This window comes from Lontra canadensis, unplaced genomic scaffold, assembly GCF_010015895.1.
Source record: "Lontra canadensis isolate GAN:19392208 unplaced genomic scaffold, GSC_riverotter_1.0 scaffold51, whole genome shotgun sequence".
Lineage (NCBI taxonomy): Eukaryota > Metazoa > Chordata > Mammalia > Carnivora > Mustelidae > Lontra > Lontra canadensis.
Genome location: NW_022631045.1, coordinates 9,052,181 through 9,079,526, shown reverse-complemented (window position 1 = coordinate 9,079,526; position 27,346 = coordinate 9,052,181). Strand labels below are relative to the sequence as shown.

The window sequence follows — 27,346 nt, the reverse complement described above, 5'->3', positions numbered from 1 at the left end:
GCCCTGAAACTGACTCCAAAGTTTCAGTCACCACCTTGCACCCCTGTTCTCCACCCTTCCTTTAAGCTAAGCTCACTTAAGCCAACTGCTTCCATCTCTAGGCCTTCCCCTTGCTGACTTCGATTTTGCTGTTACGATTACTTGAGCCTCATAGAGTGAAGGACAGTGGGAGCGGTAGAAGGACACATGCTGGGCCTGTGATTACGGTGACCAGAGTGCTTCTCTTTGGAGTAGCTCTCGACATTTTAATCATGGCTGTATTTACTGGAGCCAAACAGCGAGCTTAAGAGTGAGCCAACTGGGATGCCTGGGGGGCTCAGTAGGTTAGGCTGCCAACTCTTGATTTCGGCTCTGGTCATGATCTCAGGTTGTGAGATCAAGCCCTGCATCAGGCTCCACACTGGGAATGGAGCCTGTTTAAGATTCTCTCTCCCTCACCCTGTGTTCCCCTTCCTTCTCTCTCTCTCCTCCACCCACTAAAAAAAAGAAAAGAAAAAAGATAGATTCTAGATTCACAGTGTGTTCTTTAGATATTATAAGCGAATCACAAATTTCTACTGAGATTATAATTCAGTATTATAATCCAAGTTACATAAAACAAAGTTTTTAGTGCTAGGGGTTCTCTTCAATTTAACATACCACTTGTCTACTTTGTTGTAATATAATCACAGACTAAATAAAAACAAGAAACTAAGAAACTATGAAAATGTGTCTTTACTTCCCCATGGTATTCCCATTTGGGGTTTGACATTTAATTTTATTGGAATAATGCACAGCTGTCTTACACTTTTATCTGTTTTATCACCAGTATGTATATATGCCTTTATCCTTATGTAAAACAATCTTTGATTATCTTTATGCCTTGAAAACCCTTTCTTGTCCTAACATCATGCTTCTTTTTTTTTAAAAAAAGATTTATTTATTAATTTATTTGACAGAGAGAGAGAGAGCGCAAGTAGGCAGAGAGAGAAGGGGAAGCAGGCTCCCTGCTGAGCGGAGAGCCCGATGCGGGGCTTGATCCTAGGACCCTGAGATCATGACCTGAGCCCAAGGCAGAGGCTTAACCCACTGAGTCACCCAGGTGCCCCCCGACATTGTGCTTCTTGTGTCTGCTACTAGTTGTATTGCTAATTTACTTATTTCTTTATTTATGTGTTTGTTTAGTTATTTCTAATAAATCCAAGGGGAATTGACTGTATTATACAGGGTGAAGTACAAACTTACTAATGTTTTGTTTCTTCTCCAAAGATTTTGGAGTTTAAAATACGACTGTGCTCTTACTTATCTTGAATGATTTTTGCTTGTTGCAGATAGGCTGTCTGCCCCCCACCCCCCAACAACTGGCATTCGGGTGAGTTCAAGGCCCTAATCCAGTAGTAAAGTGGAACTCACACCACCCTGAGCTTGGAAAGATGGTGTCACAGTCTACAGGCCGACACAATTCTCCAGTGGACTCATGGGACAGGGACAACAATGACCCTGGCGACATTGATGTTTCCCCCAGCCTCCTGGACACTGACCAGCCTCCTTGCCACTCAGACGTCAGATTCATGAGGCACAAAGCTGCCTGGATTAACTCCCAGTGTGAGCAGCAACAGTCTCAGGATTCGTCCCCTCGGGTGCCAACAGTGAGGAAGAGTGGGAACCACTTTGGAGGGGACACAGCCTTGCCCCTCAACCCCTCACCATTGTTTCTCGGGGACTCCATGGTGGAGACATCACTGTCAAAGGATACCGCAGACTCTGCCCAGGGCTCAGGGGACAAGAGCAGCGACCTTTCTTTTACCTCAACAGAAGAGCAGGCGGTGTTCCTAGGACACTCTCCTCAGATGTCTTTGTTCACAAGCTCCTCTCCTTGTCCTGAAGTGGACCGTGCTTTTCTGCAGCCTTCCCAACTGACAGCTTCTGTGGATGAAGGTAACCCCCTTCAGGAATTTACCTCATTCCTGTCTGTTGCCATGCCGGCCTTGCTTGGTCTAAAGCTCGTCTGATAGTCTTTGTCATGAGAAAAAAGTCATGGTTTTCCACTTTGCTCAGAGGCTGGCTCATTAGCTCATTTAATATTGTCTCCAGCCCAGCTGTCCGGATGGTCACAATGGGTAAAATCAGGTATTTCCGTTCTCCTTCGATAGCAAGGGGGTGCCATCTTTGCTCGGCTTAGTTGATAATAATCAGTGCTAGCTGCCATCTTTGAGCTGATGTGTGCTTCCAGGAGCTTCTGGCCCATGCAGTTGTCTGAAAAAGAATATTGGAGGCGCTCTCAATTCAGCGTGGTGGGGTGGGGTGGGGGGGGTGGGGAGTGTTTCCAGACAGAGTGGGTTCCGTTTCACATGGGTACTTTCCTAGGAGATGCACTTGCTGCCTCACCTCTATTTACCTTAATGGAGTGTGACTAGAAAATAGTAAGATTTAAAAATGGTAATAACAAGTCCCCCAAAGACTTTACAAAAGGTTTTTGTTTTTGTTTTTTAATTAAAGCCAGGGTTCTCATTGCTCTGAAGTAACTCACACATTCTTAAAAAACTGGAATTCCTAAAATAAGATAATGCCTGCAAAATGCCACTCAAGAGTCAATAAGTTATCTATTACTGTGCTCATTTGTGGCATTCTGATTTTTAAGAAAATATTCATTACATTATATTCACACTGCGTCGATCTGCATTTCTCTCAGAATCCTAGTTCAAATAGTTGATGAAGTTTTTTTCTTTCAAAACAGTTTGAAAGCTGCCCGCCTGCCTGTGTGTGTGTGTCCGTATGTGTGTACATATGTGGGTAATTTATTTATTTCTTACCAGCAAGAACCAGCCCTCCCCCTTCCCGAAAATATGCGGTTTATTTGTTCTATTGGAAAAACTTTTGGAAAAGTCAAAGATGATGATATTCTTTAACATATTATTCATAGCTTAAGCATAGCAGATTTTGGACAATCTTAAAATGGGCTAGTTTTGAAATAAGAACCAAATTTGGGCAAAATGACACACTCTACAGCAAGTGGTTCTGCAATTTAAAATTATCCTGTAGCGTTGTCTTTCTCCCAGAAAGAAAACAGTTGCCCCAGCCCCTTTTGTCCCAAGACAATAATCTCCAGCAATTTTTGTAAGTACTTTTAAAAGCCACTGCATCTTAAACTTGGTAGGAGGATGCTGCTTATGGAATTAAAAAAAAAAAAAAAAAAAGAAGTCCCCAGCCATCTGGTCTCTTTGCTGTGGGACTGCAATGCAAAGACAAGGCATTTGCAACTAAGACACAGAATTTTCCCTGTGACTGCTTCGTCACAACTGACAGCAGCACACTCTTCCTTTTCTAGATAATATGGTAGAGGAAGACCCACCCGCCCACTCCCCCAGCCTAGCATTTCCTGAGGCTCCAAGAAACCAATCCTCAGTTCCTTTTGTTTGCAGGGCGCATTCACATTCCTGGCCTCCTTCAATCTCCTAATAGCTACCTCTCCTAGTGCAAGAAATGAGTGTATTTTAACACAGAGGCCAGCTGGTGTAGAGAGAGCTAGAACTGGAATCCGCAGCTTGATTTTCTTCTGTCCCGTTTCTTCCTCAGGGTCCAAAAACTATGACCTATGGGCCAGCTCCTTCTGGCCTCCTGATTTTACAAATCAAGTGCACCGTGTGTTGCTGATAACGCCCTCCTCTCCCCAGTGGCGGAACTGCGTAGTTGCAACAGACAGTCCTTAGAGCCTATAATACCTACTCCCTAGTCCTTTTCAGAAAAAGCTGGCCCACCCCAAATGGATTCTGGAGCTAACCGATTCAGAGTTCTCCGTGGAACAGTCGCTTTCTTGAAGCAGAGGCAGGGGAGCGGGCAATTCTGCTAGCGTCTCTCTTTGTCACCCTGAGAGCTATCTAGTCTTGAAGCCATCTGTGGCATTTTGGCTCATTTAGCAGGTTGGAACAACTCAGCTCTTGGGGCCCTTGTAGAAAAGTTTTGCCTTAAATGTTGCAAGAAGGAATCACATGACAGGAATCATTCCATTTTGATGGTGTTTGCTGCCAATAATGGAGCGGCTCCGGGGGGCAGAATGGATAAGTCAGCTGCATCTGTCCTCCGCAGTTTCTTCTGGTTTTTGGCTGCGGGAAGACCATTTCAGAGAAGCAATGCTGGCCTTTTTCAGATAGATTTGTCTCTGTAAACAAGAAGTTTTGGGTCAGTCACAGTGCATGGGAGAAGAGACCCCATAATTCCTAGGGCCCTGCTTCTAGACTGTTCCTTCTCACCCTTCTCCATCTCCCTTAGGTAGTTTCCACGATCTTCTCTTTCTAACCTCTTCGCCTCATTGGTCTCCTCCATCCAGGGGTTCTCCCATTCCTTCTCTGAGGAGTCCTCCCAAGTTGCTCCAATAGGCTCTTGTAGAAATGATCCCCATTAACGCAATCTCTGCAAAGCCTCCCACCAGAAGTTCCTGTCTTCTTCCGGCATCCTAATTTATTCTGGGATTGTGCTAAATAATAAAAAAATATATTTTAAGGCCACTGCCTAGCATCATTTTGTTTTCTTTTTTTTTTAATATTTTATTTATTTATTTGACAGAGATCACAAGTAGGCAGAGAGGCAGGTAGGCATGGGTGGGGGGGGAAGCAGGCTCCCTGCTGAGCAGAGAGCCCGATCTGGGGCTCGATCCCAGAACCCTGAGATTGTGACCTGAGCCCAGGGCAGAGGCTTAACCAACTGAGCCACCCAGGTGCCCCTCATTTTGTTTTCTTAGGGAATCTTTGAACTTCTTTTTCTCCATTTTTAATAACTTGCTGCATTGGCAGGTGCTGTTCAAGTCAGCAGAAGAACCACTTCTTTGAATTCCTTCTCTCCGGAGGCATTCCTGCTCCCTGTCGATGTCGAAAAGGTGAATACAGCTTCTTTTTTTTCCCTTTTCTAAAACCACAGAGAGTGTTCATTCCTTAGATGGTGCTGTTGTGATTTAAATCTGGAAACTTCCCTTGGTGAAGCTTGGCAGATTGGTTTCATTTCAGCCTCTGGCAGGCGCGCTGAGCTAAGAAGGGCTCTGAGTCAGTGCCTGTGCTCAGCTGGGAAATTTTCCATGACAGATGCCTGAGGTCTACCCTTGGGCCACCACCAACCCAGGGTCTTAGATCACAAGAAATTCAGCTTGGGGTATCTGTTGGTCTCAGTGGGCTAAATTTTATGTGTCTGGAAGATAGGGGCTCTACTTCATAGAATGACCTGTGTTCCCTGAGTTAAGTGAACATTTATATTTCTGTGCATTAACTCCACTTAAATACAGCTTCTTGATTTTTCAATCCAGTATACCCTCAATGAAAAACAGTCAATTATGCTTATATTTTACCTGATACTTTTTCCCCCCTGCAGGAAAATGCCCACTTCTATGTTGCAGATATGATTATAGCAGCAATGGAGAAAATTAAGTGTACGATCCTAAGCCAACAGCACACAGAGCCCTGGGGTGTGGAAGAAGCCAGTGGGGTGCTCGGGAATGACCAAGCTGACTCCGAAGTCACGTTTTATACCAACACAAAGCAAGAATCTGGGTCTTCCAATTCTTCTGACAGCGGCTATGAAGGCAAGTAGGGCACATCAGAGAGACTTTATGCTGTGTTCTCCATTCATGTCTCTTTTCCTGTCACATCCTAAAGTAGATCTTCAGATTCTTTGCCACAACTTTCTAAAACTTCCTGAATAAAACCAGCTGCATAGCTCACCCCAGTCTTACAGGACCCCAGATCCACATTCCCAGGAGGAGCCCCCAAGGGGGCCTGCTTTGATTGGGTGTCCCCAACTGGTCAGCCACCCTTGGCCAGGGAAGTGAAGGAACGTGATCAGACCATCATCCCCTCTGAGGCCACCAGTGGGGAGAAAAGAAATGATTCCTATATCAGTCCTATTTCTGTGCTTTATCTTTGACTCTTTCTTTTTTGTGTCTGTGTCTTGGCCCCATTTCTAGTGAGCAAATCAGCCCTGACTTCTCAGTAACGGTGGCATCCCCTCCATCTGTTCCCTGTCCACCTTTGACCTGGCCCATCACAGCAACCTCTGGTCAGTCATTCTGTAAGCCGTGCACTTAGGTCCTCAAGACACATTTACTGCCGTTAGTTTTCTCTTTACTTCCAGCCTTTTCCCACTCATCCATCCCACATGCATCTGTCTGCCTAGAACAACTTCTACTCCTCTAAAATGGCCCACTGGGTTTGTGCCAGATTTGATCCTGGGACTTTGAGCCTTGTGGGATGCAGCTTGCCAGCGGGCATCTCCTGATTTCCCTGTGTTGTACTGTGAGCTTTAGTTTTACGAGCCTGGTCAACTTGCCCGCAGACATTTCTCCCAAACCTCTGCCTCCCTCCCTTTGCTTTGGCTGGGCTCCCTGCAATGCTGGGTCCCCAGGAACATCACATTAGTTCCTTCACTCTTCCACTCTTCAAAAGCAGTCTCCACCACCACTGTGACAAGCTCCCAGATTTCATCCCAAGGCAAGAGCACCATTCATGTGGATGGAAGCATAAGTTGTGCTCCCGATTGCTCTGTGATTGTCCGAGTGCGTGCCTCCCTCCCTCCTGGAGTTGTGCAGCATGGAGCCCTCCCTTCTCAAGGCTGGGGTACACGCAGTTGTGTTTTCTCACAGCTATGCGTGTCAGTTTCTCAGTTCCCTTATGAGATTTTAAACTCTTTGATGCATTAGGATGTGTCTCATTTGAATTTGCTTCAGCCTAGTGCCTGGCTTAAAATAGTACTTTATAAATATTTGTTGAATGGCTGAGCATGAGCAGGGGGAGGGCCATAGGGAGAAGCAGGCTCCCTGCTGAGCAGGGAGCCCGACACTTGCTCAATCCTGGGACCCCAGGATCATGACCTGAGCCAAAAGCGGATGCTTAACCAATTGAGTCACCCAGGTGTCCCTGAATTTTTTTTAACATGAATATAAATATGTTAAATAAGATTTTAAAATATTTCTACCACCCCAATAAAAATATGTGTCTTTTATCACATATGTCTCTTGTGACCTTTCTGGTAGTAGATATTACTCCTTTGGGGTAGGTCGGCATACTTTAAGTTGCAGGTTGGTCTTGAGAACATTTGAAAACAAACAAAAAGAATAGAAAGTGTCAGCATTTGACTCACCTCGAGGGAGCAATGCTTCCTGGAACTTTTTTCTTTTTTTTTTTTTTTTATAATCAGTGAAATATATTTTTGTGTCTGTAACTGAGTTGCAGTGGGATTGTATGTTACTGTGGATTGTGGTCAAAAGAGGGTGGGGGAAACAGAAGTGGGTGAGGTTGCCCTGCCTTACCCAGGAGGAAACCAAAGCTGAGAAGCTGATTGTGCATGGTCACCTGGCTAGGGTGGGGCAGTGTTATTGGTTTTTAAAACAATTTTTTTTAAGATTTATTTATCTTAGAGAGAGAGTGCACACAAATGAGCAGGAGGGGCAGAGAGAGAGGGAGAGAGAATCCCAGGCAAACCCTGCACTGAGCACACGGAGCTGGGCAGGAGGCTTGATCCCAAGATCCTGAGGTCATGACCTGAGCTGAAACCAAGGGTCAAGTCAGACCTTAAGTGACTTGCAGCACCCAGGCAGCGTGGTTTTAAAAACTGGCCAGTTCCCTGTGAAACCCAGTCATGTAACTAACCTCTGCCTAACCTGCGGGCTAGAATATTTCCCTCAAGAACTGTGTCCATTTCTCTGTGCTTTTCTCTTATGTTTATTCAAGTGAGTACAGTTTCATAGTGATTATATACTTGTATTAATGCAATTCCATTAATAATATGATTATATTAACAGTATTTCCTATCCAGTTTTCCATGTTGCTAGAGTTTTCACATTTTTCCATGATGGTATTTCTTGATTTAGTAACATGATTTGCAAAATCAGTTTATTATTATTTGGCATTTTGATAGCTTTTAGTATTTTAATATTTTAAAGGCACTGCAGATAGCTCCTTCTGATCAAAGCCTGCCTTTTTAATCTTTTTTTTTTTCTTTTTAATGACATTCTTAGGATAATTCCACAGACTAGCATTCAGGGTCGAAAAACATGGACATATTTGTAGTAGTTTCCTTGGGTTGCATTAACAAAATACCACAAACTGGGTGGCTGAAACAACAGAAAATGTATTCTCTCTCCGTTATGGAGGACAGAAGTCAACAGTGAACTTGTTGGAATGATTGGCTCCTTCTGGAGGCTCTGAGGGAGAACCCGTTCCATGCCTCTCCCAGCTTCTAGTAGTTACTGCCAGTCCTTGATGTTCCTTGGCTTGTAGACACATGACCCCTGTCTCTGCCTCTGTCTGTACATGACCTTCTCTGGCTATCAGTGTCTGTGCCCAGATTTCCCTCTTTATAATATAACCAGTCATATTGGATTTTGAGCTCACTCCAATCCAGTATGGCCTCAGCTTGACTTGATCACATCGAATTCCTAAAGACCCTAATTCCAAATAAGGTCACATTCACAGGTCATTATCTTGGGGTCCCAGGATCGAGCAAGTGTTGGGTTCAAGTTCTAGGTGGATATATATTTTGGCGGGGGATGCTCCTCAACCCAGTACAATATTTAGGTCGCTTCTACTCTTTGCCTCACTGTGAAGTTGATTTTTGTCCTCTTTCATTTTTTTAAAACTTTGTATTTTAGAAATTTTCAAACACACATTAAAGTAGGCAGCTGACTCTTATGAACCCCTCATCGTCACAGATTCTCCTCCCTCTGTTTCACTCAGTCACAGTGAATGGACCAACAGTACAAAAATAGCTCCCTGCGATTTTTAGTTCTTAAAGCTGGATTTTTAAACTCTTTTAATGTAAACTCTTGGCCCATTTTTATTCCCTGGTTTCTAGTTAGTTGGCTGTGACAGTTTTTCTTGTTTTTCTTTTTGGTGAAAGCCCCTTCATTTCTTTTTCTAGGTTATGCTGTGTTACAGGGCAGCCCAGTGGCCGGGACACCTACTCACTCTGATGTGCTGAAAGAAGCCTGTAAATGTGACTTTGACGACTTTGTTATTATAGGTAAGATTTGGAAACTCACCAGCGATGACTCGTAATTTCCTTCCCCTCAACACATACTGACATGCATCCCATGTGATACCACGTTATAATGGCTTTCAAAGAAACTTCTCCCAAGATCAGATTATGTCAGATTAAAAAAATAATAATAGTAATAATAATTAGATGTTCTTATTTCACATGTCTTGATAATCAATCTCTCATCTCACTTGTAGAATTGAATGTAAAAGCAGATACTCATTATAGTCAGATCTGTTTGGCCTCTCAATTAAATTCTGGTGGAATTTCAGGAGACTGGATTTTGAAATCCCATCTTTGGTCATTAGCTGTAGTCTCATAATAGAAACCCAGAGAACATGAAGAATGGAGATGCTGAATAACGAGACCTTTCTGAGAGGCAGGGATTTATTTTTGTGTTCTTATAAAATTAAGTATGAGTAAGTAAAACAGACCGAAAGACTTTAATACCCTTTCTTTTATTTACTTGCAGAACTTGGTGAGTTTAGCAATATCACAGAAACCTGTGGGTGTTCCTGCAGCTCCTCGAAGAGGTAGGTCTCGTCCGTGTCCACCTGCACCTAGATCCCTGGGCCATTACCACTGAGGCATTGTGAAGGCCAAGCCTCTGATATCTCCAACCAAGTTCTGCCAGTTCCAGGGACAGAGATTACTACTTGACAATGAAACAATCACCACTAAGTTTTCTATAGAGCTTTCTATAGTCTTTTATTTTTTTTAATAGAGTGTTTAAAGGCCTTTGTATACATTCTCATTTAATCAGCCTGGGTAGGATTTTTTTTTACCCCATTTTCATAAATAGGGAAACTGAGACTCAGGCTAAATGTGCCTCAGGACACAATGCTGTTTGATGAGCTGTGAGACAGGACTTGAACTCAGGTCTTCGAACTCCAAATCCAGTGCTTTTTTTTTTTTTACCACATTTCCCAGTCTTGGTCCCCTCCATAAATAAAAGCTGCTGTTTTGAGCGTGGAGGAACTGTGTTGCGTAAGACAATCAGTGGGTGGCTGGGGCATGTTCCCTCCTGTGACACCTCTTCTGAGTTTTTGGAGGGGGAAGGATGGTTGAAAACATGAAGATCTACAGCATACTCCTCATCAATATCGTTTTCCACTTTTTGCATCTCTTACCTTTCAGTGTCATTTACGAGCCAGACTTCAATTCTGCTGAGCTAATAGCCAAGGAGCTGTACCGAGCATTCCAGAAGAGCTGGCTGTTGTCGGACGTTAATCAGCAGCCTGCAGGTCCTCCAAATGCAGCTGGCTCGGTAGTAAGTATCCAAATAAACTGGCCTTGCATTGAGAGTTCCTCAATTCTCATCTTGCTTGCTGTTCACTTCAGGCATTTATGCCTTCCTTGCGTGGTCCCTGGAGTGTTTCCCGAGTGTTGATTATGGGCCAGAGAATTCAGCATTTCACATTTTCATCCTTATCTGTATCCTCTTAAGTCGATGCCGTTGTTATGTTTAAAGTGTTAGTTCCCGCCCCTTGGCCGGCCTGGTCAGCGGAAGAGCAGGAGTCACGTCCAGTCTGGTCCCGTGTGGACACACCGGCCTCTGACTGCCCTCAGCCCATTGCGGGGAGAGAACTTTGCGGCAGAGCTAACACAGGGGTGGGAATAAAGCAGTCTGCGTATGCAGAGGAGGGGAGCTTCATTTTATCAGGGGACTCGGGAAGGCCAACTGGACATCTCCGAACTTGAGAGTGGTAGCAGGTAGAAACACGTGGCACAGGGCAGCTGGAGCAAAAGTGACAGGGGCGGGTGCGCATGGTATGTTTACTGAGCAGGGTGGCCTGGTGTGGTTGGATAACACGTGTTTGTGTGTGTGTGTGTGTGTGTGCTCGTGTGTGTGTTGGGGAGGGCGGAGTTGGTCTTCCTTGGAAATTAGGTTTGAAGGATAGGGCCAAATTGTGGAGGACACAGAATGCTACTTTGAATGTTAATTGCAAACAGGAAAGTGGAATGGCTCAGAGGGGAGCCACTGGACATTTTTAAGCTGGGGAATGGCCGTTAAAGAGCTGTTTTGGGGGAAGTCTGACAACAGCTGGGGGTTCTGTTGGGCAGCACGTGGTAGCCTATGGACTAAGAGCAGTAAGGCTTCTGCTGCGAATAAAAGCATTCTGGGTCACAGCGACCTACTTACAGAAACTTGAAGTCTGAAAACAAATGAACTCCCCAAAATACTAAGAAAAGTGATCTCAGCTGGCTGGCGTTTCAAGCAAGACTTCTACAGATGGTGTTAGATACTGGGAGGGCTTCTTTCGTTCAGTTGAAAGCAGTTCTAATTTTTCATGGCATATTTTAATCTGGAAACACATTTGAATATTCTTTTTCTTTCTGTTCCAGAAATATGCTTGTTTGGGTTGCTCTGAAATCCTCTTCTGTGTTATGCAGGTAGTGAATGAAGAGCGCATCCGGAAAGACTTTGAATCCAGTGTGGACGTCGTTCAGGAAATCACCCTTAAGTCGAGGATCCGAGGGGCTGAAGACTGGGAGCCCCCCAGATTTCAAATCGTAGTTAATGTTCACCCACCACTCAAGTAAGTCTGGGTTGCTGTGAGGGCTTCCAGTCCAGGTAACAAGGTGTGATAGGTCCTCTCTTTGTGGAAGCAGGGGAAGGGAAGAAAATTACACACCGAGGGATGAAGGAAAATTTGTTGTAGGAAAAGGAAAGTTGGGCATATTTTTCTGAATTAGCGTCCAAGCAACTTGTTTATCATGGGTTTTGTGGCGGGGGGGTGCTAAGTAAGTTTGACAAATTTAACCATGTCCTTTATTATGTATGTTACACAGCAATTAAAAATTACATAGGTTTAAAGGGGATTTTTTAAAAGATTTTATTTATTTATCAGTTAGAGATCACAGGTAGGCAGAGAGACAGGCAGAGAGAGGGGGAAGCAGGCTCCCTGCTGAGCAGAGAGCCCAATGCGGGGCTCTATCCCAGGATCCTGGGATCATGACCTGAGCTGAAGTTAGAGGCTTAACCCACTAAGCCACCCAGGCGCCCCTAAAGGGGATTTTTTTAAAGTGGCTAATATTGAACCTTAAAAATCATACACAATATCTTTAAAAGATTGCTCTATTTCTCAGGCCAACGTGAAATAAAAATAAATGGATAATTTTCTTTTAAAGGGAAAATCTTACCTTGAGGAGGGCTGTAGTTAAGAAATGCAACAGAGTGGGGCACCTGGGTGGCTCAGTGGGTTAAAGCCTCCTCCTTTGGCTCAGGTCATGATCTCAGGGTCCTGGGATAGAGCCCTGCATCAGGCTCTCTGCTCAGTGGGAAGCCTGCCTCCTCCTCCTCTCTCTCTCTGCCTACTTGTGATCTCTGTCAAATAAATAAATAAAATCTTAAAAAAAAAAAAAGAAATGCAACAGGATGCGTATAAAAATGTCTTTGTTCTCTAAGAAGTAGTAAAATCCTAAAAGACAAAATGACAAAAGAGGGTACAAAAGAAAAAAAGAAATAAACTCATTTTTACAAGTGTCTATGTATAAATAAAATACATAATAATTGAGGGTAATAGTTTTATTTGTTTCTGAGAGGATATGACATTGTAAGGGGACATTTTAACCACCTACAGTTTCTCTATTCCTCTTGGCTTGTATTTAACGTGTTCCCAAACTGCAGCTTAAGGAAGGGACTGGGGGAGGGTCTTGCCAGTGGCCCATGGAAGTGCCCTAATAGGCTCTGTCTTGTATTTTTTCTGTTTGAGAGAATGCCAAGAAGGTGTCTGGAGTGCTTGGGCAGAAGAGCTCCTTCTCCTGGCTTGGGGAGGGGTCACTCTCCTCAGCAAGGGTTGTCTTTTCTCTAAAATGTCCCTACGTCCTCTCTAAGGCACATGGTTAGGGTTCTGCACATTTTTACCTTGGCCCATTTTTGCTGACCCTAAACTGTAATAAAATTTTACAACTTCCTTCGTATTTCCAAATCACATATGGAGTTGTAGCGTCAAGAGTTCAGTAGAAGACACTGCAGTAGAAGGTCGCTCTCCAGAAATGTCTGATACTTAGGTCTTATGTGACCTCTTATTCATCCACGTTTTTTTTGGTCCCTGTGTGAACTTCCCAGGTGCATCACCTCTTGGTGTTTCATCTCCCTGAACTTTCTCCCTTGAGTTACATGTCTCCAGTTCTCACCGGTGGAGGTCCTGTGCATGCACAGTGAGCCGTCTCCAAAGATGCCACGGTGAATAGTCATGATACTGACCTGTAGTCTGGTGATAGTAGGGGCTTTTAAAAGACCTAGAGATCTCAATAAATAAATAAATAAATAAATAAATAAATCTAACTAACTAAATAATGATAAAATAAACGACCCAGAAATCTCAACTAGAAAACTCGACTGAAGAATGCTATTTTTTTCCCAAATGAAAAAATGACAAAATTAAGGCCTCGAGCCCAGAAAAGCACCCTGATGTCAGTTTCTTGTCCAGTCAGTGAAAAATGCTCCATTGGCTATTTCTGAATTGTAACTGTGCTCCTTTTCTGTGTGCAGGAAGGAACTCGTGGTAGCAACCCAGAATTTTTTGTGTGCTGGCTGTGGAACTCCAATAGAACCTAGTAAGTGTGGGCATTGGGTTACCCGTTGAGGACGCAATGACAGGGCCAAGAATGGCAAAGTTGGAGAGTGCGCTGTTTTTGTGAGAAATGCCTTGGGTGGAGTTGTTACAGGAACTTCAGCTGCTGCCTTCTCTTTCCTGAAGAGGCCATCGTGACCTATAAGGCTATGTGGCTGGCCTGTTACCTTATCTCCTGGTTCTCTCGCCCATGAGCCCTCAGTTCCAGCCACATGGCCTCCCTGCTGGTCCTTGAAGGAGGCAGGCTCATGCCTGACTTAGGGACTTGCATTTCTGGTTTTCTCTCCCGAGGATGACATCCCTATGGCTGGTTCCCTCACTTCCTGCACACCTTCACTCGACGTGAGGAGATGTTCTCTGGCCACCCTGTTGAAGATGCCAACATTGCCACACTCCTGGCCACAAAGATGTGTACACTTTACTCTCCCTACTTATTTTTTATTCTAGTACTTACCTTCCTAAAATGCTCTTTGAGATTTTACGGATTTTGATAATCGTTGGTCTGCGTCCCCGTCTCGATTCTAAGTTCCATCAGGACAGACGTGTTTTCTGTTTTGTTCATTGCTTTGATCCCCTGCTCCTACAAGAGCACCTGGCACACAGTTGTTCCTCAAAACGTATTTGTTGAGTGCCTGAATGGCTTGTATCAAAGAGCTGGCCAAAGCCCTCTGAGAGGGTTTGGGGAGGTGGCTTGAGGGATCATTCCTGGGCCAGCTGGGGGCCTAGAAAGTCAGACTTCTTCTAGTCAGAAATTCAAATTGCCCACTGAAGACTGCCAGTCACGTATTCTGCTTGTGAGGGTATCCACAGGTCTGGTGTGTAAAAGGCTGGGGATAGGAGCTTTGCTGGAAAGGGTTCCTTTGGCCTTTGATAGGAAGTCTTGGAAGGAAAAAGACTTTGAGGACCTCCACCTCAGGAAACAAAAATAGAACACAGAAATCTGTCTGGGATTCCTTCTACAATATTGAATGACAGTGCCCGCCCTTCATCACAGTTGTAACTGGTTTCCTTGAAAGGGAGGACTCATCCTCCCAACTAGTCTAGTAGAAATCATGTCTGTTTGGTTAACCCCTATATCCTGGTGCCTCATTATGGAGTGCATGATTGAGTGTATGAGTCAGAAACTATGAACACATGGTGGTGATTCTGCCAACTTTTAAACAATCTCTCTAAGTTCGTTCAACTACGGAGATGTAGGCCTGCACTGGTCACGTGAACGTGGTCCTTCCCTCATGAAGCTCACTTCCAAGAAGGCAGAGGCATCAGCCAAGTGAACAGCAAGAACGATGCTTGCAATGAAAGAGAAAGTCAAGAGTGCTGTGGGACTTACTTCATGGGAACTGAATCTGGGCTTGAGGGGCTGGCAGGGAGAAGTTCTGTAGGAAAGTGATTGTCCCAGGAAGTGTGTGTGTGTGTGTGTGTGTTGCAGGCATAAGGGTCACCCTGAGCAAAGGACCTTTAGCAACTGCCGGGAAGTCCTGCGTGAGTGGAGAGTAGTATGGAGAGAAGAAAGCTGCTCACAGGTGCCCAGGGCATAGACGGCGGATGTGCTTTCAGGCACGGAGACGATTTGAACTTTTCCTGTGAACTTCCTATATAGTTCTTAGGATATATTTTGACTTCTTAAAACTTTTTAAAAAGATTTTGTTTATTTGTTTGAGAGAGAGAGAGCAAGTACAAGCAGGGGGGAGAGGCAGAGAGAGAGAGAAGCAGATTCCCTGCCTAGCAGGGAACCTGAAGCAGAGCTCCATCCCAGGATCCTAAGATCCATGACCTGAGCCAAAGGGAGATGCTTAACCGACTGAGCCCCCCAGATGCCCCTTGAGTTTTTACTTTAAGATATTTTTGAACTTCCGGAAGAGTTGCAAAAATGGTATTCTATATTCCTTTCATCCAGCTTCCCCTCACATTAGCATCTTAAAATAATCAGGTATGATTACCAACTGAGGGCTTCGCGTTGGTACGTCCCATTCGCTCAGGCACAGACTGATTCAGATCTCACCCATGACCTTGATCTGCCCCCAGGTCCAGTCCAGAGCTGCACATGGCATGTAGTTGTCTGGTCTCCTTGGACTCCTCCAATCTCACACATGTTGAACCATTTGAAAAGTATGCAGACAACATGACATCTTACCCTTTAATATTCTAGCACGTTCTAAAAATAAGGATGATGAACAGTTAGCACACCAAAGGAAATTAGTAACAATTCTCTAATACTCTCTCGTACTAGTCCATATTTGTTTGTTGTTCTCACGATGTCATTTTGTAGCCAATTTTTCCATCCAGCTTCTAACCAAGTTTCAGACACTGCATTTAGTCATTATTTCTCTTTAGCCACCTCTATTCTAGAACTCCACTGTCCAGCATGGTAGCCACTCCCTCGTGTGGCTATTTAAGATTTAATTTAAGTTAATTGAAGTTAAAAATCCAGTTCCTCAGGGCACCTGGGTGGCTCAGTCAGTTAACCGTCGGCCTTCGGCTCAGGTCATGATCCCAGGATTCTGGGATCGAGTCCCACGTTGGGCTCTCTGATCAGCAGGGAGCCTGCTTCTCCCTCTGCCTGCCACTCCACCTGCTTGTGCTTTCTCCCTCTCTGTGTCAAGTAAACAAAGTCTTTAACAAAAAGATCCAGTTCCTCAGACACACTAGCTACATTTCAAGTGCTCAGTAGCCACATGTGGCTTGTAGCTACTACATTGGACGGCACAGGCTTAGAAGAGTTCCCTCCGCCCAGAAAGTTCTCTTGGACAACACTGGTCTAGAATTTGTCCTTCCTGTCTTTTTTTTTTTTTTCTCCTGTGGCATTGACTTTTCCTCCAATGAGAACAGTTGTGGTTTAGAGCAGGGCTTCTTGACTTCAGTACCACTGACTCTGTTGAAGGGCTGTCCTATACATTCTAGGACGTTCAAAAGCATCACTAGATGCTACTGGTGGCTCCCCAGTTATGACAACTGGAAATATCTCCAGATATTTCCACATATTCTTAGGGAATCACCCCTGGTCGAGAACACCTGGTTTTGGATGCGTTGTTTAGCTCTGCTTTAATTAAAGGACTGAAGAAACTGAAAGAGAGAGACATCACTTATTCTGTATCGATAGTATAGTACTTAGTAGAGAGTCGATGAAATTTGATGAATGAATGACCGGACATTGAAATTTTAGGATTGTAGATTTTAGGAAAAGAAGAATTACATCAGGAAAATTTATTGGTCCCATCTGTCCCCCTTTCTCCTCCCATCCTGCTAAGTTTGATCAGAAATGTAGAGTGGAAGCATACCTTCCTTTCTGCCCATTTTATATAAAATGTATCAAGGCCCTGTCACAAGCCAAAAAATATTCATCATCGGACAAATCAGAAATCGTAATCCAGGGTAGGAAATAGACATATACAACTGATTGCTCAAGATTTGAAATTGAAGAACTCAGCCATAAACATCAAGCATTTAAAGAGTTCTTAACAAGAATTTGTCAACCCTAGTTGTGTGTCTTTATAATTGAACCTGGTTGTTTATGATTCTGTATTTGCAGATTTACCTACTGGATAAAATTTATTGGTGGTCACAGAATTACTCATGGTGTTTTCACAGTCATACCCAGATATGCACAAAGCACCAAAAATTTGAGTTGCCTGAAATTTGAGTTGCCCGATGCACATGTTTCCAGCTGAAGGCAGTGCTCTGCCTTCTGGTTTTCTCTCTCATACTGTGAACAAGGCCTTCTCATGGTTTATTGAGTGCCTTTTTTTATTTGTATAGCTTTGCATTTTTTGTTGATGAGTTAGCTATTTAAAATATCCCCCACGTATGGTACTGAAGTGCTTCTAAGCACGAGAAGGATATGATTTGCTTTATGGAAAATATACACGCATTAGATAAGCTTCATTCAGGCATGAGTTACAGATAGTGCTGTTGGCCCTGAGCAAGGATATAACAAAAATATAACAAAATAATATATTTTTCGCAATGTATATATAAGGTTGTTACTGTTGGTTTAGCGTTGATAATATATATAATGCTGTTAAAAATAAATTATAACAAAATACATTAGACATGGTGTTTTTAAACAGAAAACACACATAAAGCAGGGTTATATATTGACCGGTTGGTGAAAATGGTACCAGAGGGTCACAGAAGCCTAAACCTGTTTTTCCCTCAGGAGCATACATACCTGTTTTGACAAATTCGGTGTTCATGGCACCTTTACAGAACATAAACTATTGTAAATAGTAAGAATCAATGGGTGTGACTGGGGTCTGAGGGATAATCTGGGCAAGCGCAAAGGTGTTAGCTCCTTGCCCTTTCTTTCCGTTTCATGCGGCAGAGGGTGAGGGGGCTGTGATGGCCAAAAGCTGGAGCTTCAGGCCAGACGTGGGTGGGAACCCCACTAGCCTGCTCCCCGAGTGTCTCTTCATTCCCTGTCTGGGCTCTCATCAGTGAAATGGGATGTAATAGCCCCTGCCTCTTACAGGTTCGAGCAGAGAATGACACAGTGTAGGTGAGAATTTTAACCAGAGCGTAACACAGTCGGTGCTCAGTAAGGGATAGTTCCCGCAGTCACTCGGGCCTTGTTTATTGATTGATTGATTAGTTTTATATTTTATTTTATTTTATTTTTGTAAACATATGTACAGAAGCATATATGAAAGCTCTCGTCATTCAAGTAATGTCTCCTTTCATTAAAATACAAGCGACCTTGTTTATTCTGGAAGCCGGGGCAAAGAAACTAGATTTAGAATCTTCAGTGTACCAGGTGCTGTGGTAGCTGCTTTGCCACCCATCCTTTCATTTAATCTGATGATGATGATATCATCCTCGCCCATCTTAGACTCCAAGGTTGAGGGCGGGACACTGGGGAGACTTAACTGAATTGCTGTCTTCTTCTTAAACTGGGTGGCAGGTACACAGGGACTTGATGCATTTGTCCCTACACCTTTTGCTTGCCAATATATTTTGTTAGATATATTTCAGAAAGCAATGAGTGCTCATTTGAGCAAATTAAAAAATGCAAAAGAATGAAAAATCCTTTCTCCTGCCCTCTGGAAGTGTTCACTTTTGGCTTTTTGGTGGGGATCCTCTTGGACTGTGTATGTGTGTTTTTAGAAGCCAAATCACGATCGCAGTATGAGTATCTGGAACTGGATGTCCACTGCCCACACTCATCCACGCATTTGTGGGCTCTCTGTCATTTCATTGTTGAGAGTGCCTGTCTAGCCGGGTGCTTCTTAATGTACGTTCAGATTGCTGTAACGTACTGTAATGAGCACCTGTGTCTCCACATGTGCATGTTAGCATTTCTGTCTGGTGTCACCAAAGCAGGAGTCCCGGTACACATCAGAGTTAAAGTATATCATGGAAATGTCCTCCTAGAAAGTCCCCTCAGGTCAGCCCTGAGAGTGAGTGTCCACCCCTCTGCCCCTTGCTGGCCCTGGGTTCCTCTACCTCTGTGACGGTCTCTTGCAAAACCAAGCGTTCACTCTTTCAACATGCACGTCCTTGTTGCTGAGATCATTTCTCGGGTCATTCCCGGTCAGCTGCACTCCCTGTTTCCATGTATCGTCTATTCCTGTCCTTGGTGCATCTCTGTAATGTTGTTTGCCCTGGGTTTATCCAGGACGTCTTTGGGGTGCTGCTCCCTAAGGTGTCCAAAGCATGCCTGACGATTTACCAAGCACTTTCCATAGGTGTGATAGCCCATAACCTGGTCCTGAGCTGCTTTTTATAGCTTCAGGATAGCTAGCCTAAAAGGGTTCAACCAGCCCTCAGGCTCCCGGCGGGCTGGAGGCAGAGGGTAGACTCCCACCGATTTCTGGACTCTAAACCTCGTGTGTTCTTTTGCCTACACTGCCGTTTACAATGCCTGTCTTCCAAATTCAGGAGTATTTGGGGCGGCTTTCTCTTTTTCTGACACCTGTTTTTGGAAAGCAGCGCTCCTGAATGGCCATATAATACACAGCCTCCTGCCCCTGCCGGAGCTTTCTCAGAGGCTGTGAGGGCGAGTACGGTGTTAGCAGCACAAACCCCGCCATCTGGGTCTTGAACCTCACAGGAATGGGAAGTGGTGGAGGGAGAGGATGGGGGGTGGGGTGGCAGCGCCGAGGGCAGTGGGTTTGCCATTCGCCAGCCGAGGTGAGGCCTGCTCACCCTCCCGTGGGCTCTTGCAGAGTTTGTGAAGCGGCTCCGGTACTGCGACTACCTGGGCAAGTACTTCTGTGACTGCTGCCACGTCTACGCAGAGAGCTGCATCCCTGCACGGATCCTGACCACGTGGGACTTCAGGAAGTACTACGTCAGCAATTTCTCCAAACGGCTGCTGGACGGTCTGGGGCCCCAGCCCGTTTTCAATTTGCTGAGCATTGGCCACGGCCTGTACGCCAAGGTCAAGGAACTGGACAGAGCGAGGGTGAGCACCGGCTTCGGTGGTGGGGGGGGGGGAGGCGGGGCCGCTGGCGCCAAGGGACCTGCGGCCGCCAGTGCACCTTGCAACCTTGCACCGTCTCAGAGGACACAGCTGGACCCTCCAAAGGGCGGGTTTACTGCCAGCCGCTGGAGCTTTAGCTTCCAAGGTCTGGTACCAAATTCCCTATGTAGGCATCGTTTTGCATTTATCACATAGATTTTGACATTTATTATTAGTTTTTAAAATAAAATTATGTTTAAGGTGTAGAGCATGATAATTTGATGTTCAACAAGTGAAATAATTACTGGTCAAGCTAATTAGCATCTCCATCTCCACAGTTAGGGTGTGTGTGTGTCTATGTGTGTGTCTGTGTGTGTTGGGAGCACCTGAAATGTACTCTCTTAGCAAGTTTCCAGTGTTCAATACAGTATTATTAACTATAGTCTTCATACCATCTATTAGACCTGTAGACTTATTCATCCTACGTAACTGCACCTTTGTTCCCTTTGGCCAGCTTCTCCCCATTTGCCCCACCTCCCTGTCTCCCTGTTCAACTCTCTGCTTCCGTGTTTTTGACTTTTTTAAGATTTCACGTGTAAGTGAGACCATGCAGTTTGTTTTTTTTCCTGTGTCTGTCTGATTTCACTTAGCACGATGCCCTCCAGTTTTATCCATGTAGCCACAAAAGGCAGGATCTCCATCTTTCACACACAGTTTTGTGTTTTCCTCAAAGAAGGTCCCCAACGGTTGTGTAAGCCTCAGGCTTCACACAACTTGGGTTTCTACTGGACTCTGTCATGAACCGCTGCTCTATAGACTGTTTGCTCCAAAGGCTTGTCTTAGAGTTGTAGCATTTCGAAGTTAGAACTAACATTTAAATTTGATTTGTACATTTTCTGCGTCATTGATCACATTAACTTCTCCCCCCGTTTGGCTTCTCACATTAGGAAACCCGGGAACAACTTTTTCATATCAAGAAGCTGTTGAAGACCTGCAGGTTTGCTGAAAGGTACTGATGTTGGCTGGGCCAGGCCACGCCTGAGGTTGGGAGGGCTGGGAGCCTCTGCATACCTACACACACTCAGTCCCTTGGGTGCCACCTGCTCCCAGCTCCTCCAATCCACAGGGCCCCTTAGCACAGCAACTCCCTCGGGCCTCTTCTTGATGATCCAGATCCTATCGTTGAAGTTGCTGAATCTTCTGGCTCACTAGTAATGAACTTAACATGTTAGAGGAATCGCCAAAACAAGGATGAAATAACTCCAGCTGGGGGCCTTACTATGATTACTGTTGTTATTTTAAGTTGTGACCAAACACGCATAACAAAATGTACCATCTTAACCATTTTAAGTGTACAATTCAGTGGCATTAAGTACATTCACATTCTTTTCCAACTGTCACCACCATCCATCCACAGAATTTTTTTCTCTTGCAAAACTGAAACTCTGTATCCATTTAGCAATAACTCTCTCCTCCCTCGCTCCTCCTGCCCCTGGCAACCACCATTCTCCTTACCATCTCTATGGACTCACTCCTCAGGGTGACTCCTGGAAGTGTAGCCACAGAGTATTTGTGCTTTTGTGACTGGCTTATGGCACTCAACATAATTTCCTGGAGGTACGCCCATGTTGTAGCATGGGTCAGAAGTTCCTTCCTTTTTTAGGGCTGAAAAATATTCCATTATATGTACCTACCGCATTTTGTTTACCCGTTCAGCCTCTTTGGGTTGCTTTCACCTTTTAGCTGTTGTGACTAGAGGTGCTCTGAGCAGGGGTGTATCGATGGCTTTTTTAAAAAATCCCTGATGGAGGGCGTGTCAAACCGTCATTGCTGTTTAGTACTTTATAGTATCATGTGGTGTTAATTTCGGTATGGTTCTCTTACTGGTAGATTTTTAATCTAATAGATTTTAATATCTTTATATTAAAATAGATTTTAATATCTCTATAGATACTATACTATCTCTATACTCTATAGAGTATAGTATACTATACTCTATAGATAGTAAACTAGATAGATTTTAATACCTCATAGATACTTGGATTTTTAATACCATTTGTTATTTAAAAGTCTGGGCTTTAGGTGAATCTCTGTGCACATCCATAATATGTCCTTAGAATAAACTTCTAGCGGTGGAATTTTGGGGAGCCATGGCATAAAGGTATAGGCATGAATTCAATGACAGAGATATAATTTTTTAAGTGAGAAAAGAGGTTACTTAAGGGGTTAAAATTATTTGTTATAATAGACAGGATCATAGTTTTTAAAAAATTGTTTCATTTTATTATTTAAGATTTTATTTATTTATTTATTTGCCAGAGAGAGAGAGAGCACACAAGTAGGGGGAACAGCAGGCAGAGGGAGAAACAGGCTCCCCACATCAAACCCGATGTGGGACTCGACCCCAGGACCCTGGGGTCATGACCTGAGCAGAAGAAGGTAGATGCTTACCCGACTGAGACACCGAGGCGTCCCCAAAAAATCGTTTTTTTTTCAAGCTGCTTTCAGTTTCTGATCTTTAATGATAATGTAATATATCTTTAATGATAATGTATTGCCTTTAAATTAAATTTCTTGGGGAGGAGCACGTCTCCTGTAGTTATTTGGCCTTAAGCTCTACCTCATGGCAGTGGTGTGACAGGTTAACTATGTCTCAGGCTGTCCGTTTTCTTGCCTGTAACATATAACAATACCCATAATTATTACTGTCTACCAAAATTTCTTGAGTATCCATTCTGTGCTTCAGATAAAAAGTCCATGGGACTCATGTTACATCCAGGGAGAAAGCACAAACCTCTTATTGCCAGACCATGTGTTAGACACACAGAAGAGGCAATAGTTAGGTCCTACGGGGCGGGGCAGGGAGGAGGGCCACAGAGCTTCCCGGAGAAAAAGCAGAGTTTAAAGAGCAAATCAGACTGAAGAAGAAGTGTCAGGGGTCCCCCTCCGAAGAAGCAGTGTGAGCAAGCATCTCAGGCTGGATGGAGAATTTAGCACGGATTGGCCTGTTGGAATGCCAAGTCCAGCATAGGCAGTGGCTGGCTCGGGAATGAGTGCATAGCGCCACTAACAGATTTAGGGAATTCAGGAGGAGATAAGTAGGGGTTGGAGAAAGATGCAATCCATATGTGACTGCCCTTCGGACACACAGGTGGCTACGATGAGCTCACAGTTGGATGCTTGGGTCTTGGGCTCCTTGCTGGACTCCTAGCTGGGGAAGTCACATACCTGCCTATGAGCAGTGATCCTCCTGCTGGCGGGACAACAGTCAACAGGCAGATGGACTTGAAATTGAGCTGGAATGAATGAGGTCGTCTTTTTTTTTTTTTTCTTAAATCTCAGAACATGTTTTTAAGACTTGAAAAATAAATGTGTAAGCTGTCTTTTGCTGAGTCTCTCCATGGGCAGGCTGCAAGAGATGTTTTTCTGCTGGCTCAGCTTTTTGAAATCCACTTTTAGGAAATTTTAGGTTTCTGGCTTCCAAACAAACTTGCAGAATGTCAGACGGTGAGCCAGGTTCACTTGCTCTTGGGCTTTCTTTTTTTTTTTTTTTTGAACTGAGTTAAAAAAATAATCAGGTGTGAGTGCCAGAGAAAACCCCCACCTGCTCGGCCTCCTTGTGTCACAGCCTCTGTGTGGGTGGCTGTCCGAACTCCTCTTTGTTTCCTCCCCGGCAGTGCGCTGAAGGAGTTTGAGCAGGTGCCGAGGCATCTGACTGATGAGCTCCACCTGTTCTCCCTGGAGGACCTGGTCAGGGTCAAGAAACGGCTGCTGGTGCCCTTGCTCAAGGACATTCTAAAAGCTTCCCTCGCGCATGTGGCCGGCTGTGAGGTAAGGCTCCCCTGGGACAGGTGTGTCCCTGAGCTGTCCCTTACCCTTCAGGGCCTGGGATGGGTGTTCTGCACCTTACCTCATTTAACCACCACCGACTGTGAGGGAAGTGCGGGGAACACTATTTCCAGATGAGAGAAATGAGGTTCGGAGCTATTTGGTAACAGCCAAGATCATTGTGCTGGCCCCCCGCAGGGCTGGGAATGCAAGCGTGGGCCAGTCGACTTCTTCGACTTCTTCGTGTCAGGGCCAAGCCCTGCTGGGGGCCTTGCCTAACTCCCATCTGCCCGGAAGCGCCAAGGACAGCCATGTGGACTCAGGATCCCGGGGACTAGGAGCTGTGTATCTGCATGAACTCAAAAATTGTAGAACAGCCCTCAGAAATAAGAGTAGATCATCTGAAGGCCCATGTATAAAGTCATGATCTTTCCCTGGCATCTCAAACTAAATCTCTCCATGCAAAACAGAGGTACACGTACCATTCGCATCCGTTTACTCTACTCTAGCGAGATCTAGCATCCCGGTCCTTCTAGAGGCTGGGATGCCAGACACTTAACGACAGAGGTTTATAAAGTTCTGTGAAAGTAGTCACTTGGCTTCTCCATCAAAAGAATCGTTGCCAAGGAGGATTTTAACTTTTTGGCCCCTTCTCTTACAGCTGTGTCAAGGAAAGGGCTTCATTTGTGAATTTTGCCAGAGTACAGCCGTCATCTTCCCCTTTCAGACTGAGACGTGTAGAAGATGTGCAGGTATCTTAATAACTTCAGAATGCATGCTTAATAACGGTTAATTAATAATAAATAATTAATAATAAATTAATTATTATTTATAAATTATATAATTATTTTATTTTCTTTATTTATTATTAATTAATAATTTATATAATTATTTTATTATATTATATAAATTAATAAATAATTAATTAATAGCTTAATAACGGAAACGCACAATGAGCTTAATAGCAGCTTAATCACTTAAGCACATTGTTGTTGGAAGTATAATGGTGCTAGTGCATGCGTGTATGTAGGGTGGGACCTCATGGAGTTTTGGGTGTGTGGGGAAGAGAATTTGGGTGAGGCGGGGATGACGGGGGACATCTCCCCATACAGGAGGGAAGAGTGGTCCCCCTTTTGCCTATGGCCCAGTTCCCTCCCACCAGGGCAAGCCGTAGCCACTGCCCCAGTTTTAGAATTGTCCCTGGCCCCTCTTGCTCTCCAAGGGCAGTTTGAGTCGTCATCACGGAGACCATGTAGCCCAAAAAACCTAACACGTTTACTACCTGGCTCTTCACAGCAGAGATGCTCAGACCTTGTTAGATTGTCTGTATGGATGCTTGAGGAAATCCCGTGACCTCTCAGCTGTTTCTTGGGTGAGATCTGACCGTGCATTCTGCCTTTACCCTTGATAAGAGCCATTCCTCCCCTTTACCACTCCAGCACCAACTCCCCGAACCCCTTAGGCAGGATCGCAGGAGAGGCTCCCCAGCAGAGAAACTCCAAAGCATGGATCTGTGTGCAGAGAGCTAACTGGGGTGTGATGTCAGGCTCAACACCCATCAGGATGTGAAGTCAGCAGGACTCGGCAGAGGAGGAGGCGAGCTGTGGTGTGGTAGCAGTGGAGGGTCAGCATGTCTCACAGGGCGCTCTGAAGCAGGATGGCTTGCATGTTGTCACATACTGGGGACAGGGGCCAGGGGCCAGGCAAAAACCTTTAAACAGTGTGTTGACCAATCACCCGATGTAGGCCAGTGCCAGGCAAGGGAGATGACCTCGAGGGAGGGAGGCAGGTCTCTCCAGTTCCGGCATTTGCAGTTAGGGCTGCCTCCTGAGCTGTCAGTCACCAACACTCACCATGTTCATGGCACACTGGGGACTTTAGAACCTGTCCGTTCCAACCCGCCTCATTTCTTGTTGGACGACTGGTTTCTGGACCCAGACCATGTCTCTCCCCAGGGTGGGGATGAGCATTTGTACGTATGTGAGAAGACAAGATAGGCTGCTCGCTGATGGCTGTCCTCCTGCTCTAGGGTGCAGAGCGTGCTTTCACAAGCAGTGTTTCCGGTCCTCCGAGTGCCCCCGGTGTGCGCGGATCACAGCTCGGAGGAGACTTTGGCAAAGTTTACCTTCTGCAGCAACGTGATGCTCGAGTATTGTGGAAAAGACTGTTCAACATGCCTTAGAACACCGATTCCTGTCTATCATTGATCAGACTGTTGCAGATGTTGAGTACTGTATATTAAGGGAAAAAAGTAGCCAATATTATTTTTTATTATATATATTTAATGTTTTAAAAAGAATGCACTTTTTTTGGTTATTAAGCATAGGTTTGTTACTGGTGGTTTTGTTTACAAATGTTCAGTGTTCTTGCTGCTGCTGGTTTTTTTTTATGAGTTTTTTTGATACTTCTTCAATTGTATTTGAGTGGTTGTATGTAGCTGATATTGGAGCCTATTTTTGTATGAATTGTAACTGACAAGACAAATGACTCCGTTTGTCTTTCTCTCAAGCCTGTTTTGTGAAACGGATTGGTACTCTCAGTGAACAAAAATGCAGTCAACCATCTGTCTACTCCCCGGTTTTTTCTGACTTAAGTGCCGTTTCGTAATTATATCCGTTTTGTAATCATGTTATAGATTTTCCTTGCTCCAGGGTGGGTAGAGAGAGTACACATTACTTCTGCAGGTGCACCCATTTCAAGACGAGCTGCAGTTGCTCAGCGGTGCCCGGAGCTGCTGTCAGAAGCAGGTGCATCTACGCCACGCCCTTAGAGACACACAGACCTGCGCGGCGCTTGTCATCTCTCTTCCGAACACTGAGTCAGGGATGCGAGGCTGGGTAGAACTTCGTCCCTGCCCTTTAGGATTTTGTCTCATCCGTATAAAACTGAACATAAGGTATTTACAGACTTAAATCGTGGGAAACTACTGTTAATGAACAATGTGATTTTAGTAATAATAAAATCATAGACATCAATTAAAAAGGCGAGGCAAATCGCTAAACTGTTACGAATTTATTTTTCCTATATTCTTTTATTTATATGCTTTCTTGAGACACGCGAGTCTGTTTTTGTTTGTTTGTTTGTTTCCCTTCTACCTCCTGTATACTCTCACCTACTTGAGAGGGGTCCTGGGTCCGGGTCCCTTTCCGGCACATCTTTGCCCAAACCCCATCCAGTCGTGTGTGTGTGTGTGTGTGTGTGTGTGTGTGTGTATTGTATTCAGTAGGATAATATCGAGCAAATGAAAGAAATGAGTGTGTCTACCAATCCCACCAATCTCATCCTGTCACTTGTTTTCATATCCTAGATGCACCTGGGACTGTGCTCTCATTTAGTGTTTAAGCCAGGCCTCTCTCTCTCTCTTTTTAAGATTTTATTTATTTATTTGAAAGAGAGAGCACAAGCAGGGGGAGTGGCAGAGAGAGAGAGAGAGAGAGAGAGAGGGAGAAGCAGGCTCCCCACTGAGCAGGGAGCCTGATGCAAGGCTCGATCCTAGGACCCTGAGATCATGACCTGAGCCGAAGGCAGACGCTTAACCACCTGA

General features: G+C 44.6%; 1 protein-coding gene across 2 annotated transcripts; it reads left to right on the top strand.

The window, feature by feature from the left end:
- Nucleotides 1-1,330: 1,330 nt before the first annotated feature.
- RUBCNL (rubicon like autophagy enhancer) lies at nt 1,331-26,803 on the top strand. Of its 2 annotated transcripts, none has more exons than XM_032874014.1 (13): nt 1,331-1,917; nt 4,770-4,852; nt 5,338-5,548; nt 8,881-8,982; nt 9,470-9,530; nt 10,135-10,267; nt 11,392-11,537; nt 13,496-13,560; nt 19,739-19,977; nt 20,922-20,983; nt 23,652-23,805; nt 24,464-24,554; nt 25,832-26,803. In XM_032874014.1, the coding sequence occupies exons 1-13, from the start codon at nt 1,413-1,415 to the stop codon at nt 25,942-25,944; spliced, it is 1,965 nt and encodes a 654-aa protein (XP_032729905.1). In that variant the 5' UTR covers nt 1,331-1,412; the 3' UTR covers nt 25,945-26,803. The 2 variants fall into 2 exon arrangements, with proteins under 2 accessions (XP_032729905.1, XP_032729906.1); XM_032874015.1 differs by lacking the exon at nt 25,832-26,803 and adding an exon at nt 24,729-24,993 and having other exon boundaries at nt 24,464-24,585.
- Nucleotides 26,804-27,346: the final 543 nt, after the last annotated feature.

Excerpts from the sequence above, each read along its gene's own strand:
- RUBCNL (XM_032874014.1), top strand. The coding sequence starts at position 1,413 with ATGGTGTCACAGTCTACAGGCCGACACAATTCTCCAGTGGACTCATGG. Across the intron at positions 11,538-13,495 it reads AATGTTCACCCACCACTCAA|GAAGGAACTCGTGGTAGCAA; the intron begins GTAAGTCTGGGT and ends TTCTGTGTGCAG. Across the intron at positions 20,984-23,651 it reads ACCTGCAGGTTTGCTGAAAG|TGCGCTGAAGGAGTTTGAGC; the intron begins GTACTGATGTTG and ends CCTCCCCGGCAG.